The 14,497-nt window shown below is 41.5% G+C and overlaps 1 protein-coding gene across 1 annotated transcript in view; it reads left to right on the forward strand.

The window, feature by feature from the left end:
• CNTNAP2 (contactin associated protein 2) overlaps positions 1-13,364 on the forward strand; it is a 1,035,266-nt gene extending 1,021,902 nt beyond the window's left edge. Inside the window, exons 23-24 of the mRNA XM_042044203.1 lie at positions 1,718-1,789; positions 2,762-13,364. Of these exons, the coding sequence (XP_041900137.1) occupies positions 1,718-1,789; positions 2,762-2,961 (272 nt within the window). The 3' untranslated portion in view covers positions 2,962-13,364. The remainder of the gene's footprint in view (positions 1-1,717; positions 1,790-2,761) is intronic.
• The last annotated feature ends 1,133 nt before the right edge of the window (positions 13,365-14,497 follow it).

The raw sequence follows: 14,497 nt of genomic DNA on the forward strand, positions 1-14,497 counted from the left end.
GGCAGGTTTAAAATTAGGATTTCCCACTGCCAGCCCTTCCCTTTTAGCACTGCAAGGGTATGTTTATGGGTCCTGTGCCAAAATGTCTTTATTAACAGTCTTCCACAGTTCTTTGGAGCAAAATCCACTGATATGGAATCAGGTATTTATTTATCTTTTACAATTTGTAGCTTGATTCGTTTCAGAGAGGTGCAGAAGAAGGTTTTCAGAAGCCAGAGCACCAACAAATGTCAAAGACACGAGTGCTGCTGGCAATATCTGCTGGACAGGGCCCCTCCACGGAGCTCTGAGAAGTGCGCTCCTGTTTGTCCCACAGGCAGCCAGCCAAAAACTAGCTGCTGAATACACAGCTGGTTCGACTCTCTCCCAGAGTAGGCACACAGAGGGCTATTCTAGCCCCAGACCTCCTTTCAGGCCATATGGCAAGCTGAAACCATTTATTCTTTTGTGCAGCTGCTTTACAATAGAAAAGGAACTTTATTATGGATTTTACTCCATGCTAACAGAAAGACAGTTGAGTTTCCTCAGCCAGTTTTTGGTACACTGAATGCATCACCAGTCTGTAAAGGCAATTGATTTTTTTAATACAGTATCACCTAATCCATCAAGCAAGGAAAATACAGCTGGGTTTTAAATGCTGGCCTAAGAAGTAGTTCATATCCTTGATTATTTTAACTTTCTCCAGTTAAGCCACTTTTAGCAACATTTTCTCTATTTCAAAATCAATGCCATAGTCCAGTGGCAAAGAGGCAAATGATTGCAATCACTCACCCAGCTGCTTGGGTTTTCTTAGTCACTGCAGTGTCTAGTTGCTATGCCTGACTATAAAGAAAATGCTGATAATAAGTTCAAGTGATGAGATGGCCTTGAAAAGCCTCTGTGATATTTTCTGGAGGTTAAAACCAAGGCTTCCACCCAATTTCATCGCGTTCTGCTGCAAGGAGTCTCCTTTTCAGGTCACTCGCAAATCAGTGCTGGCACATCTGCCTGTGTTTCCTCTCTTTATCTGTGTGCTGGAGGCTCTCCTCATCCACAGGCTCTCCTGCCTGCTGTGCCTCAGCTCCTCCAGCTCACAGTCTTGCTCCTCAAGCTCCAAAGCAGCTCCAGCAGTGGCTCAGCTGACATGCTGGGCTTTCTCCTAGAGTGACAAAAGTGCTGGCATGTGCTCTGTGGGGTAGCTGCTCTATGGCTCTGACCAACAGAAGCTGCAGCCCCTCTCTTACCTTGGACTGTGCATCAGCAAAAAGGATTCCCATTTTTCTTTCAAAGAGCTTGAGGTTGTATACAATGGTGGCCACCAAATCCTGGAAACTTCTGAGGCCTTTGATGGGTAGCACTGACAAAGGCAAAAGTCTCTGCGATAATATGATCACACACTTTTAAAAATAGAGGGGTTTGTTTGGTTTTGTGCTAATTTACCACTTAAAACTTACTGACTTTACGTTAGTAAAGGACAAAATGTCCTTCTGGATCAACAGTAATGCTTACTGAGGGTATCTCCTTTATTTTAATTTTATTTTTGTTACGAGGATGAAGCAAGTAGTTCAGAGGGATTAGATAATATTGAAAGATGTTTTTTCTTTTTATTCGTCTATAGATAAATATCTAGTGATCACAGTTTTCTTTAAGTTGTATCTGAGGATGGTGGGTGTATTTCTGAACTTTTACGGAAGTTCCACTGCTATTACAACATGAATCTTTAATTCTCTATTTCCAGCGAGTGCTGATTTCCCATACAATGGTCAAGCTATAGGAGATGGAGTTAACAGAAACTCAGCTATTATTGGAGGTAAGAAAACTCTCTACTTTTCCAAGATACTTTGCAGTATGTCTCTGATGGCTGAATTGCAGTTGCTAACAGGGGTAAATGTTTCCATATCCAGGTTTAGGTTTATTGCTTTAGTTTTGATTTGCTGTGTAATTTTCCCTTTCTAATTTATATTTTTATTATTACTTATAACTTTTCCTTATACTTTGAAACTTTACAATGCCGAAAGGATAGCGTTGCATTCCTCAGAAAAATTCAGGCCACATCTGAACAGCCTCAGTTCACCTGCCCAACGTAACATAAAGCATCATAACATAACTCTGGCTGATTACAAGATTTTTTTAACCTGAACATTTCATAGCATCTTCATCCTAGAAGATTCTTATGCCTGTGGAGAAGGGCCCGAACAGGAGCAGTGCTGTTTTGTCACATAGATGCCTATGCCTAAGAGGATGCCATTCATGAAGCTTCTCTGTAACAGGGTCGAACCCAAAATAGACCGTTGCAGGGAGACCAATTAGGGCTAAAACTGATGATAAAGCAGTAACATCTGCAATTATGGGGAGCCAGCGCCTAGTGGGTGGCATGAGCCAACAGTCAGCCGAGCCAATTTTCAAGGACGCGTAGACGAGCTATGATAGGTCTTTACAGCCTTTGACTAGAAAGTGAACATCAGAGGTGGAATCTGTGTTCTGGAAGTGCTCACACCCTCTGCTTCATGGTCAGCAAATCTTAGCTCTGTAAGTAGATGTTAATGTTGAAGATTTTATCTACGGGATGAGAGAGAGTCACCAGCAGACTTCACAGAGTTGCATTGTGTATGTGGTGAAAACTATATATAAATATTAGAGTAGTAGAAACCAAGCAACTGTGGTGATGCTCAACTACCTAAGTAGCTTCAACTCAGCTCAAAGGAGTTTTGGGATCCTTTCTTTGTGTTAAAATCTGCAGCTGGTCTCACCATAGTCATCTTTTCTTTCCTCCTGTGTGTAGGCGTCATCGCAGTGGTGATCTTCACCATCCTCTGCACCTTGGTGTTCCTGATCCGCTACATGTTCCGCCACAAGGGAACCTACCACACCAACGAGGCCAAAGGGGCAGAGTCAGCCGAGAGTGCCGACGCCGCCATCATGAACAATGACCCCAACTTCACGGAGACCATAGACGAGAGCAAGAAGGAATGGCTTATCTAAGCCCACGGGGATGGGGCCTGGGGTGGGATATGAGCTGGGCCAGGGTGGGACTGGGATGACTCTTGCAGTGGAGAGAGAACACTCTGTGCCGGACACTTGAGCACACATAGGATAAAAAGATCAGCACAACTGGAGGAGCAAGTGACAGGAAAATACCACTGAGACTGGAGAAAAAACAAAAAGAATATCTCAAGCATTTAAAAAAATACTTTTTAATATTTATTTACAGCAAATTGCCCCTTCTGTATCCCAACAACTACAACAAAGATCAGTTTTGCAGCTTCAGCATTGGTTACAATTTTAAGTAATACCTGTCTATTTCTGTGTGTGTTTAGAGATGTTCTGGATACCTGTGACAAGAAACAGGGCTGGTTTTTTACAATTTTTAAAAGCTGTTTGAAATGTGGGTGGTTCTGTCCTGAGAACAAGTGGCAGCCCTTTCTTCCCGGTGTGGTGTTCGTTCCTGGCTGGCCACTTCCCCATAGGCTGCCCTCAGCCACACTTTGGCCACATCACCGTTATCTCGGTGGCGTTGATCCAGGGGTTCAGGCTGGGGGTGGGACAGGGGGGTGAGGACTAATGCAAATCTTACTCGCCAGTTTCTCAACATCTCATTGGCCCATGTCAGCCCTGGCAGGACCCATCTTCTTGACCCAGGCACCTCACTGATTGTGTGCAATTCTCATCAACAATGTAAAAATACTATTATTACGACTACTACTATTACTAGTAAAGAGGATTATCATAAGCACAGGAGGCTTTAAAGGTTTTTTGTATTATTTTGTTGGTCTCTGAGGGAGGATGATGCTGTGTGAGTCTGTAGACCTAGTCTGTTTCTGTGTCTTTGTCTATGGCACTGGTGACCTGGTGCACATGCCAGGTTAAACTCAACTCTGCCTGTGGCATATTGGCATATACTGTACATTGTAGTAGGGAATTAGAGCCAGACTTTGTTTGCTTCTGTTTCTTCATAATAGGCTGTCATAGAAATATTAGTATGGCTTTAGTCAATGCATTTGAACCCACAGGCTTCACATACTTCTTTTTTTCAACTTGAGAGTAGCAATTTATTCCTTAAATTCCTTGTTTCAGTCCCATTGCAAGGAAAGCCTCTGCTGGCAGCGCTTGCACAGTCAGGAAGGTGAGGCAAAGGAGGCTTGAAAACTCTGCCTCCAGAGCACATGAGAAACACACAGCATGCTGGTGAGAGTTACTTTTCAATATGGAGATTTACCCAAACTATTTTACTGTCTTTGTAAGGCATTTTTAAAAATAGCAAGGCCAATGCCAAGTACAGCACTGCATCCCATTTTTCCTCTCAAATCAGGAAAGTTGTAAGTATCACCTGAACAGCAGGCAGCTAGTAGGAAAGACAAAGGGGCAGCCTGAAGACCTAATATCCTTTGGTGGCAATAACAAAGCTTTAGCTTTCCCTCTGTAGAGAAGCATGGTTCTCCTATGGTCTGAATTGATAGGAATTTAAGGCCTTAATGGACAGGTTGTGCAGTGGAACAGAATGAAGGATTGAATATACTGCAGGGCTTTGCCACGTGCTAAAAGAACAGAAACAATACCAGGAATTTCCCTTTAAAAGTATTTATTCTTGTGACAGTCCTAGATTTGCTTTATCTTTAATATTTCTGTGTTTAGTACACACAGATTTAATTCATTTTTCTGCACTATAAGGATTTATTTTTCACCCAAATGTGCAAACTACTACATTGAGCAGTGCTAACATTTTTAATTTCCCTATTTCTTTTGTTCCAACTTTCATTATTCTAATTGACACTTTAAAAATAAATTAAAAAATCATGTAGGGGGAAGAAAATATTTGAGTCTTACCAAACAAGACACTGATAAGCACAATTTGTCAGAAAGACAGGCCTGATAGTTTGGGTATTAAGGATGGTAGTCTAAAGTCCTGTTCTTGAGGAACATTATCATTGAACATAGATATCAGAGCAAATCAAGCCCATTAATTTCTTCTATTTATGGATTTGGAATTATCATACAAGAGAGTTGCCAGTTTCAAAAAAAAATACTGTTTCTCAGGTAATATAAGTGGCAGAGAGGTTCAGGTAGGCTTAAAACTTACCTCTGTCACTCTTGTGCTCTGCAGTCTTTTGCCTTGCCTCCAGTGTTAACCTCTTCCTCTCTTGTCTGTAATCAAGCAGATGAGTCCTGTGTTTAATCATGAGTGTAAAATAAGTCTTCTCACCTTGGAGAATATCAGCAGGGAATGGATCTACCCTGCACCACCATTCAGCAAACCACATAGCAATCACAGGTGTCTCTGTAGGATTGAAAAGGCATTATCTTTTCTATATGATTTTATGTTTCATTTTATTTTAATGGTATTTTAGTCCAGTCTGGAAAACATCCTTGCCTGCAACTTCAAGCTACCAAGTGAAGTGAATAGAGCATCATTTGCATAGATTGGGATTTGGTTTGCAGAAAAAAAACTCGGAATTTAATGTCTGTGAGGAAGATCAGACTTATGTATCCTGAGAGACTAGAGTCTTCTGCTACTTATGTGGGAGAGACAGATTTAACAGCTGTAGTGTAAATTGCCAAATTCCTCTGCATGGTACTAGAAGGGAAAGATGGCTTGGTCTCCATGTCTAACCAAGTTCTTGGCAAAGCAAGAGGCAGCTGTCTCTGGGTTATGGCAGTGAGGCCTGTGACACCTATTCACTGATTTTCTAAAAAACTACCAGCTAGTCTCCCACAACCCTGTAAGCCAGAACTTCTGGCAAATAACCTTTGACCATTGCATAAGCTATAGTTATAAATTAGTGTCTTAAGTTTGAAAAACAGTTTGAATTTCTGAAACCAAGTCATGAGCATCTGCACCTCTCCATTGACTGGACACCGTGGACCTTTTTATGTGAAATACATTAGTGCTGTGCTAAAATACAGTCACTTTCATAACTCTAGAAACCTTTAATTATTAGAATTTTTGTTTCTCCTTGAACTGGGCCTTAGACATGATATTATCGATGAGCAGCTGGTCTCTGTATAGGCATTTGGTGACTTTGGGTGAATTCCTGCCTGTCTGCTTTGTATTTAATTTCTGAGAATGGTGTATGTTTAATTATAGGCAGTGGTCATTCAGCATCCTGTCAGTGAAGCAGGAGCAGGCTCTGAGACATAGCCTGTGTATTTTGCTAGCAATAGGTCTGTTCTGAGGATTTCTTCCTCTGCAAGCCCATCATTGAAGGATGAAACAACATCCATAGTTTATTTCACCCACTCTTACTTGTGCCAAAATACCATGTTGTTTAACAGGTATGTGGGAAAATCTGTTGGAGGGGAGAGTGGATCCTACTTTTATAAAACTCTGTACTTTCCCCAAAGAATATTAAAATAATCAGTCTTTTATCACCTGTTTTTTAGCTGTTTCACCTATTTGAACTGTGCAGAAAAATGTAGCTTCTTGTATTGGTTTGGGAACCAAAGTGTCCCAGCTGTGTTTCTAAAGGGTCATTCCGACACCACAGGAAATGATGGCAAAACTGCCACCAGCAGTGGGGAGAGCAAGACTGGGCTGGAGATCAGAGCTCTCAGTGTTAGTGAAATAATGTAAGCAATATTTTGGATTCTCATTCACAAGACTTGCAGACCACCAGGTAATGAGACATGGAGCTCTAAAGAGACAAAACAATGGAAAACCTATTTTGATGTCAGCCCAGCCTCAAGGGAAATCCGCAATCCAGTCTGGCGGTTTTGAATCAGGTCTTTCATGCGCTGATTGTTCCATATTTACTGATAGAAAATTCAGATGTATGAAATAGGAGTATGTATCTTTAACTTGTACTGGAGCATTTCTGCTTTGTATTTTTTGTGTCTTAAACTTTACCTGTACCTTTTATATCTCTTCTAGCAGTTACTACTTCAAAGGTACGGCAGCATTTTAGCATCATGCTCTAGGCAGCATGATACATGTGAGGGGATGGTCATCACAAATATTTTAGTAAGACTGCCGAAGCAGTGGTGTGTATGTACAAGTTTATTGTACTGATAAGAGCTCAATTAAAACAATGTCCTTTAATGGCAGATTCATCTAATTTCCAGGGTATCTGTTGAAATGTGAAGCTATCTAAATTCGACAAGCAATAGCTTTCAATATGGTTTCTCCCATGAATGATTTTACATTCCATCAAGCATGGTGATCCTGAAAGGATGTCGTTTTTGAAAAGCAGAACCTAAATTCTGGTAATCAGATGTCATTATCCATCCTAGAGAAATTAAACAGAAACTTTACTTTCTAACAGCAACAGTATGCAAATTAGAATGAATGAAGGGCAGTGTGTTTGTATGCATAAATATCTTTTGTGAATGTCTTTCCTTTTAACTAAAGTTCTATTAGAAACCAGATTGGTAAATAAAGAGGAGGGGAGAAAAAAGGAGAAAGACATTTGAAATAGTTTTAATCACTGTAACAGCTGTTTCCTCATGCTTTGGATATTCTGTTCACTGCCCATATTTTTAACTTCTCTAGTGCCAGGAAATCAGTTTGGAAAGGACAGAAGTTGGAATGACCTCTTAAGAAAAGAACCCCAGTACATGAAAAAAGGTACTCCGGAATGCAGTTATATGCTGGAAGAGAGGGTGCTAAAATCAGGGAAGATTTATTGAAGTGCAAGTGTGTTCCTCCTGCATCAGAGTTATCTGTTACGGAGTGTACATCTGTACTCGTTGTGGTGGGCAGAGGGTCTGAGAGCAGGGTTTGGATAGAAATTTAATGACTGCCTTTCTGCTTTTTCCCTTTCTGATCACTTTGCAGTTAGCAGCAAGCAGTCTGCTATCAGTTCTGCTCACATTTGTTACTGCAGATTCGGTGGCATTGCCAGCCTCACAAGGGTTACATACGACAAATGACTGTGGGTTGTTTGCTTTCCTTTCCTGCCGTAACTCTGTCCTTTCCTTCATGAATGAGAGCCTTTTATTGAAACTGTCAAGAAAAATGTATGCCCAGCTCAACAGACTTGTGTCTGTTCCTTTCAATAAACTACCTTATCAGGCTTTAAAATATTTTTATGACATGAAGCATTTTATAAAAGAACTATGCATGTGAATGGGAGAGTGTGAAACCTAGGCAAAGAAGCATCAGCGTAACAACCACCTGAATCACAGGGACTGTTGCTCTGTCTACAGCATGCATTGCCTTAACCACCCACCAAATCCCTGGATCCCTCCAAGACCTTCACTTCCTTTGTGGAATATAATAGTGGCAAAGTCCTGGTGGGATACTGTGTGACCGTGTTCTGGCCATTCTTTTGTGCTGAATGCTGCAGCCCCTAGAAGGAGAGCCACGCTTTATGTAGGAATATTTTTCATTTGCAAAAAAATCTCTAGGACAAAGAGATGGGAGTGAAGGTTCAAGTGTAAAGCCCGACTGATACTTGAACTCTGTGACACAAAGAGTCTTTGCTCCCTCTGTTGCCACACGTGTCTCACTGCAGGCATGTGGGTGTGCACGTGCACCGCCAAAACCTAAGGCTATTCGGGATGCGATGTCTGCACCACTCGGGCAATTGCTGCCGTAGTGTGGGTGGATAAGATACCAAACTTGTTCCAAATCCATGAGTCTGCAGTGCTAGCAAACTCACTCGCTCTTGAATTAAGTGCAGTTTTGGAGATAAACTCAGACTGTGCCCTACAGTAGCAGGCACATATGGTGCCTCAAATGAGACAAGACTTGGACCTGGGAATGGAAAAGCATTTATTTAACAATCCGTAACACAGTTCTTTTAACTCTGACTTTCACATATAAACAGATTTCTTCTTGAGGCACTATGCTCAAAACTCTGATTATGCCAACAGCTTAAGAATCAGGAAGAGAAGGGGCCAATTCATGGCTTTTTTACACAAAAAGTCTTTTTTAAAAAGTCACCATAAAAAAAAAAAGCTTGGTATCAACAGGTTTTTTCACAGAGCAGTATTTCTTTTCACTAGTCTTCTATTTTCAAAGTATCATGTGAGAAAAGCTGAGCAATTATTTAAGCACAACCAGAACCACTTCAGTGAAAAGGGGGTAAGATATACTCTGGAAATACACATATAAGCAAGTAACAAATTTAGCACATCCTGCTTCTTCTGTGATTCAGCTTCCAATAACGTCTACTTGTAGTCCCACTGCTGTTGTTTCCTTAAGGAAAAGCGTCTGGATTAAACAACAAACATAAAAGTGTGTACCTTTAGTTTTGCCATAGATTAATGTTCTTGCTTGGTATGTAATAGGGTATTAAAGAAGAGCAAATTGTTATTTCCTCAGATTCCATAGCATTAATTCTGCTGTCTCCCAAGGGTCAGGGATATACTATCACCATATTAATTATAACGTATAGGTATTTATACTGATAATATTCGACAACTGGTATTCTGAATTCTGCACAGAGCTGCTCTAAGAAACTCTAATTTATTGAAAAGGCTGGTAGATGACATTTTCTGACAGGTGAGAAATGTAAATAACTGGAATGACACTAGAACAGAAACCATTTGAGGAAATGCTTAGCATGCAGAACAATAAACTGTACCAGAGGTTCTTGCCTTCCAGTCAGGAGTTTGGGGTAGGTACAGTGCTGTGGCCAGTTATATATTGCCATGTGTTCCTTGCCTTTTTGGCCAAGGTATTTGAGCTCCTGTTGTTCACATGCTTTGAAACAGGCTGTTGCAAGACTACAGCTGAAGATGTGAAACTTAAGCAAGCCACTCTAGGCTGCTGGTGAGAGTACAGAGTCACAAGTCCCAAGCTCTTCTACCTGCTTAGAAGACAATTCTCAGATTGTTGCTGCCTGTCCCTGTCTTTTGTCACTTTTTCTCCATCTTATAGAACATCACAGATTGAAAGGGACCACAAAAGACCTTCTGGTCCAACCTTTTGTGGGAAAGGGAACCTAGATGAGATAATCTAGCATCCTGTCCAGTCATACTGGTTTTTTCCCCACTGACTCCATTTCCAGGGTGGTAGGCTGTCTTCAGGCTCTTTAAGACCAACAGAGTCACTGGAGCAAGGCAACAAACTCTTGAATCATCCAGAAAACAGTAAAGTTAGATGACTCATGTCAGGTGGAAGCAGGCTTCATCTGGAACATTTCCGGCCTAACAGCTCTCCTTCATTTCATCATGGCTTTGGTTAGCAATGGAGCAACTAGCCAGGTCTGTGTATTATTTTTCTAACCCCATGCATGTAAGATAAATTAACTTGGCTGAATAAAGACAAGGTAGCCATCCACTGTATGCTAATGTTTGTTCTCTGAACGGCACATTCTCATGCTTACAGTGCGTGTGTCACTGAAGGAGTCTGACCCTGGCATAGTCAATAAATCTTTCACAAGCTGAACAAATAGCCCTGCACTGCTTTGTCTTGAAAAACTCCTTTGGGTAAACGTTTAAAAGTAGATCTATGGTTTGCCATCATAAAACACTGGACGCAGTATCAGCAGCTAGCTGTAAGTTATTTCTGTTACAAAATCAAGGTCTGTCTGCAGAGTTTTCTTGTGTGACTTGCACTAATGAGACCTTTATTCCTGAAGCATAAACTACTACAACAGGGTAAGGTAACAAAGAGAAATTGCCTTTGCTGCACACTCTGAAATACAGCGTAAAGTCCCTTTCATTACACAGTTCCTGGTAAGAGTAAGGAGTAAGATCTCTGTAGACATCTAATGTTTCCTTTTTTCCAAACCCCTCTACCCATTACTCCAAGGAAAGAAAATTGCTGACAGGTCTGAGTTTTTTCACATCTCTTTCTTTACTTTAGAAGTGTTCCCTCTCACTGACAAATTTACTGCCTTTCACTGTCATCTTTAAACTCCTTCTCAGCAGTGCTTGCTACTTTGAGCAGGTGAAGACTTTCACCTTCCTAAAATGTAACCATTGTAGTGAAAGGGTTATGTGCTGTCATTCCTGTCATCTTTTGTATTTGCAGCAGGTTTTTTATCTGTTCATAGTACTCAGTGACTGAAAGTACAAGTTTGGTTTCTGCCATCTGCAGCATTATTTTATAGCTTGTTTATATTTGTTCCAAAATCACAGCATTGTCTGGCAAAGAGAATCTGGAAATTAGGCAGCTGCACTTCATTCCACTCATCATGGTTACTTTCTATTGCTTGGTTCAAATTTTCCCAAGAGATATCAATAATGAAATTAATGTCTAGCAAAAGCTGGCATCTATTTTCCTTAGGGCCACAGGATGTCAGATTGAGCTCTTAGCCATCCCCTTCCCTTGTGCTTTTGTAGCAGCTATACAAGGCTGCTGTAATCTCCAAGGTAGGACACAAACAAATGATATTATAAAAGCTTCTAGTGGTTTTAGTCTCTTGGAGCCTTAAAGGTCTGCCTCAGCAGGGCCAACAAGTCAGCCCCCCTACAGGTTTCAGTTATGAGCACATCCAAGAAAATTCTCAACATTGGTTACTAAATAGTTTTATTTTCATTGGATCAGCATCTCGGAGGGGAAAAAATGATTCTGTGTGTGGAATACCTGAGATACTACACTTACCCCATTGTAACTCCTGCATTGTATCTGATCTTTTGAAGCTCCAACTGCTTAAGAGAAGGGATCAGAGTCACTTGAATAAAGAAGGCTAAGGCATCACTTGGTTCCTATTAACTATGAAGCAGAGAGAACTGGCTTTCCACAGATCTGCTTTGCATGGTCAGTCTCAGCCACACACGAGCAATGGGGAACTTTTCCTCTGCCCTTCAGTGGATCAAGACCCATCAGTGGGCTGGCTGGGCAGGTGTCACATAAATTATCTTCAGTCCTAATGAGCTGACTCACACGTTGAGCAGCCTGCGTCCAGGGAGTTCCTCTGACACAACAGCATGATTTGGCACAATATTCCTGAAAGGCTTCAGCTCCCCAACAACTCTGCTACCCCATTTGACTACTGCTAATTAAAAGAAGCCTGATGGAAATTACCTATACTGAATTAATCCTACATGTGGATGCCAATCCTAACTAAGAGTGCTTAATTTCATGAAGATTAAATAGATTTCCCCCCCATCATGGAGTGCTTGGGCTGTGCTCAGTCTGATGCTTCTTACTGACATATATAAATAGAGATATAGAGATAAATAGATATTTTTATGGAGATGTTTTATAAGTGGCCTTTACTTTGTGCATGGTAACTATTGCCAAACTCGTTATTTAGGAGCTACAGAAATGGCTGGTTCTGCATTTTAGAAAGCAATCAGCTGTCTCTGTTGCAAGGGAGACCTGGGGTACAGGCTTGGATTTTGATTTCTATTATTCAACTATTATTTGCATGGTTTGGATTTGGGTTTTGTCTCAGTATCAGGTTTTTTTCTTTCCTCACTGGTTCTCTGGCAGGGACATATTGGGCTCAAGCAGGAACTTGTTTCTCAATCTTTGAGAGATGGTTTGAAGCCATCGGTGCCATATAACACTTCAGAAACACCTGCCTTGCACAGCCCGTGATGTTGCTCAGTGTGAGGTCCTCAAAACACAGTGTCTTGAGCAGTCTCTTGGGGGTTTCACAGCATAGTGAGGTGCTCCTATTTCGCTGGCTTTGCTTGACAAGATAGCAAGCTAGCAGCAGCTGGTCTATGGGTATAGCCTTGTGAGCAGAAAAAGGGATCAGCAGAGACTGGGACACAAACGATGGTTCAGAATCAGATTCATATACATAGCAGCAGCAGAATATTGTGAAAATTGCTACAGAGGCAGGTCATTTTACTTCCTTTCTTCTTTTACTCCCTTTTTCTTTTTTTTTTTTTTTAAGTACTATTTGTATGCCACTTCTGAGTAATTCATCTCTACCAGCCAGCCAGCTCTCAGTAACCTGGGCTGCTGGCTAGGGATGGAAGCACAGTTGTCCTTTCTTACTGATCTAGCTCCTGCTGCTGTGGAGCAGTACCCAGGAAAAAACAGGGCCATTAGCTATTAGGAAAGCAAAAGCAGCCTCTCACCCCTTCCCTCCAAACCAGGTGGAAATCCAATCCCAGGGTTATGTGCCTACAAAGCTGGCCCAATTTCCTGTCAGGTGAACCAAGACCTTGTCTGTTTGCAGTTAATCTAGTCCACAAGTTTCTTTCTTGAGCACAATTTTCCCATGGGACGCATAACCAGGAGATGACAGTTACCCTAATTAAACAAAAATGTGTATATTAAAAAACGTCCTAATCTGAAAGTATAGTGTATCTGAGATTCCTCTGTTATAGACACTTAGTCTACAAGATTTATGGCTACATTTGCTATGTTATGCTTGAATAAACATATAATTCATTGAAATACACAAGACTGATAAAATATGATCTCTTTAAGGAGAATAAACTGTTTGTAAATTTATAAAGAGTATAATCTGTTAGGCCTTATTTGAAGTATGTACCGTGGTTTGGTAAAAGTACAACATTAAAAGAGCCTTGCCAGATGAGGACTGTTTTTTGTGTGTGTGTGTGCCTGTGTCATTCCTTTGGAATATTTGATGTCTTCATTTAACACCAAAAAAAACCAAAAAACAACAAACAACAAACAAACAAAAAAAAACACCAAGAGAAACCACCTTTACAGACTGTGTATAAGAGCCTGAGATAAACTGCAGAGGGCTCTTCAGATTTCTGTGTACAGTGACTCAATGGAGGGAACAGGTGAATCTCTTCTTCTGAATAATTTGGAAACAAAAATATCCAGTTTCTTTTGGAAACAAAAGTGGTTGGTAGCATTACTGACTGCCTAGAGATTTTTTAAGAAGGTTTCATAACATCGGTAGAAAGAATTCAGACCAATGCACATTCAAATATTGTTTATTTAACAGGGGAAAGATCTAAGGAAGCTTTGGGCCCCTTCAGAGCAAGAGCTGGTGTGCCACAGGCTGCGGACACACGGTCATTGGACAATGACTAGTGTTGCCCATGGAGCTACTCATTAGGGGAGCAGACATCCCAGAGGCTGCTCTTCCTGCAACCATCCTCCTGCCTTGGCCCTGTGCACAGCAGCAACAGCTTTCTGGCACTCTACTAATGGGCTGCTACTTCTACTTCTCCTGCCAGTTCTCCCTCTGTGTGCAGCCCAGCTGTGGGTACTGAAGACATGCCAGTGCTTCCCACGGAACAGAAAACCAAGCTATTGTACTCACAAAGCAATGGCCCGCTGCCTCTCTGTGCAAGGTTTCAGGGTTTCCTCAGCTGGCTCCTTATTGCAGGCAACTCCTCCTCCCTCAGGCCACTATGTGAGCCCTTCCCTGAAATTCAGCAAGAGAAAGACGATCTGCCTGGGGATTGGAGGGGAGAGGGATTCTCAGCTCTGAAAACCCTCTGGTTTGCTAGTGAAACCTCAGGAGCTGCCTTCAGCCTTTGAGGGATATAGCCCAGGGTAGGTCAGATCAAAGGGGTGCCTCATGTCAAGGCCTGGTTTTGTCACACCCAAAAGCAGATGTCTAGGGACAATGATAACAAGGTACATCCACAGCACAAAGTACTTGTTCTGCTTCCTCAGAAGAGCCTCTCAGCTGCCAACCATGTGCAGTTAAAGGGGCCAGAGGTGTTTTATGTGTTTAGTCATCTCTTT

This window comes from Corvus kubaryi, unplaced genomic scaffold (assembly GCF_017639235.1).
Source record: "Corvus kubaryi isolate FWS band 111438036 unplaced genomic scaffold, C.kubaryi_AGA036_p1.0 37398, whole genome shotgun sequence".
Lineage (NCBI taxonomy): Eukaryota > Metazoa > Chordata > Aves > Passeriformes > Corvidae > Corvus > Corvus kubaryi.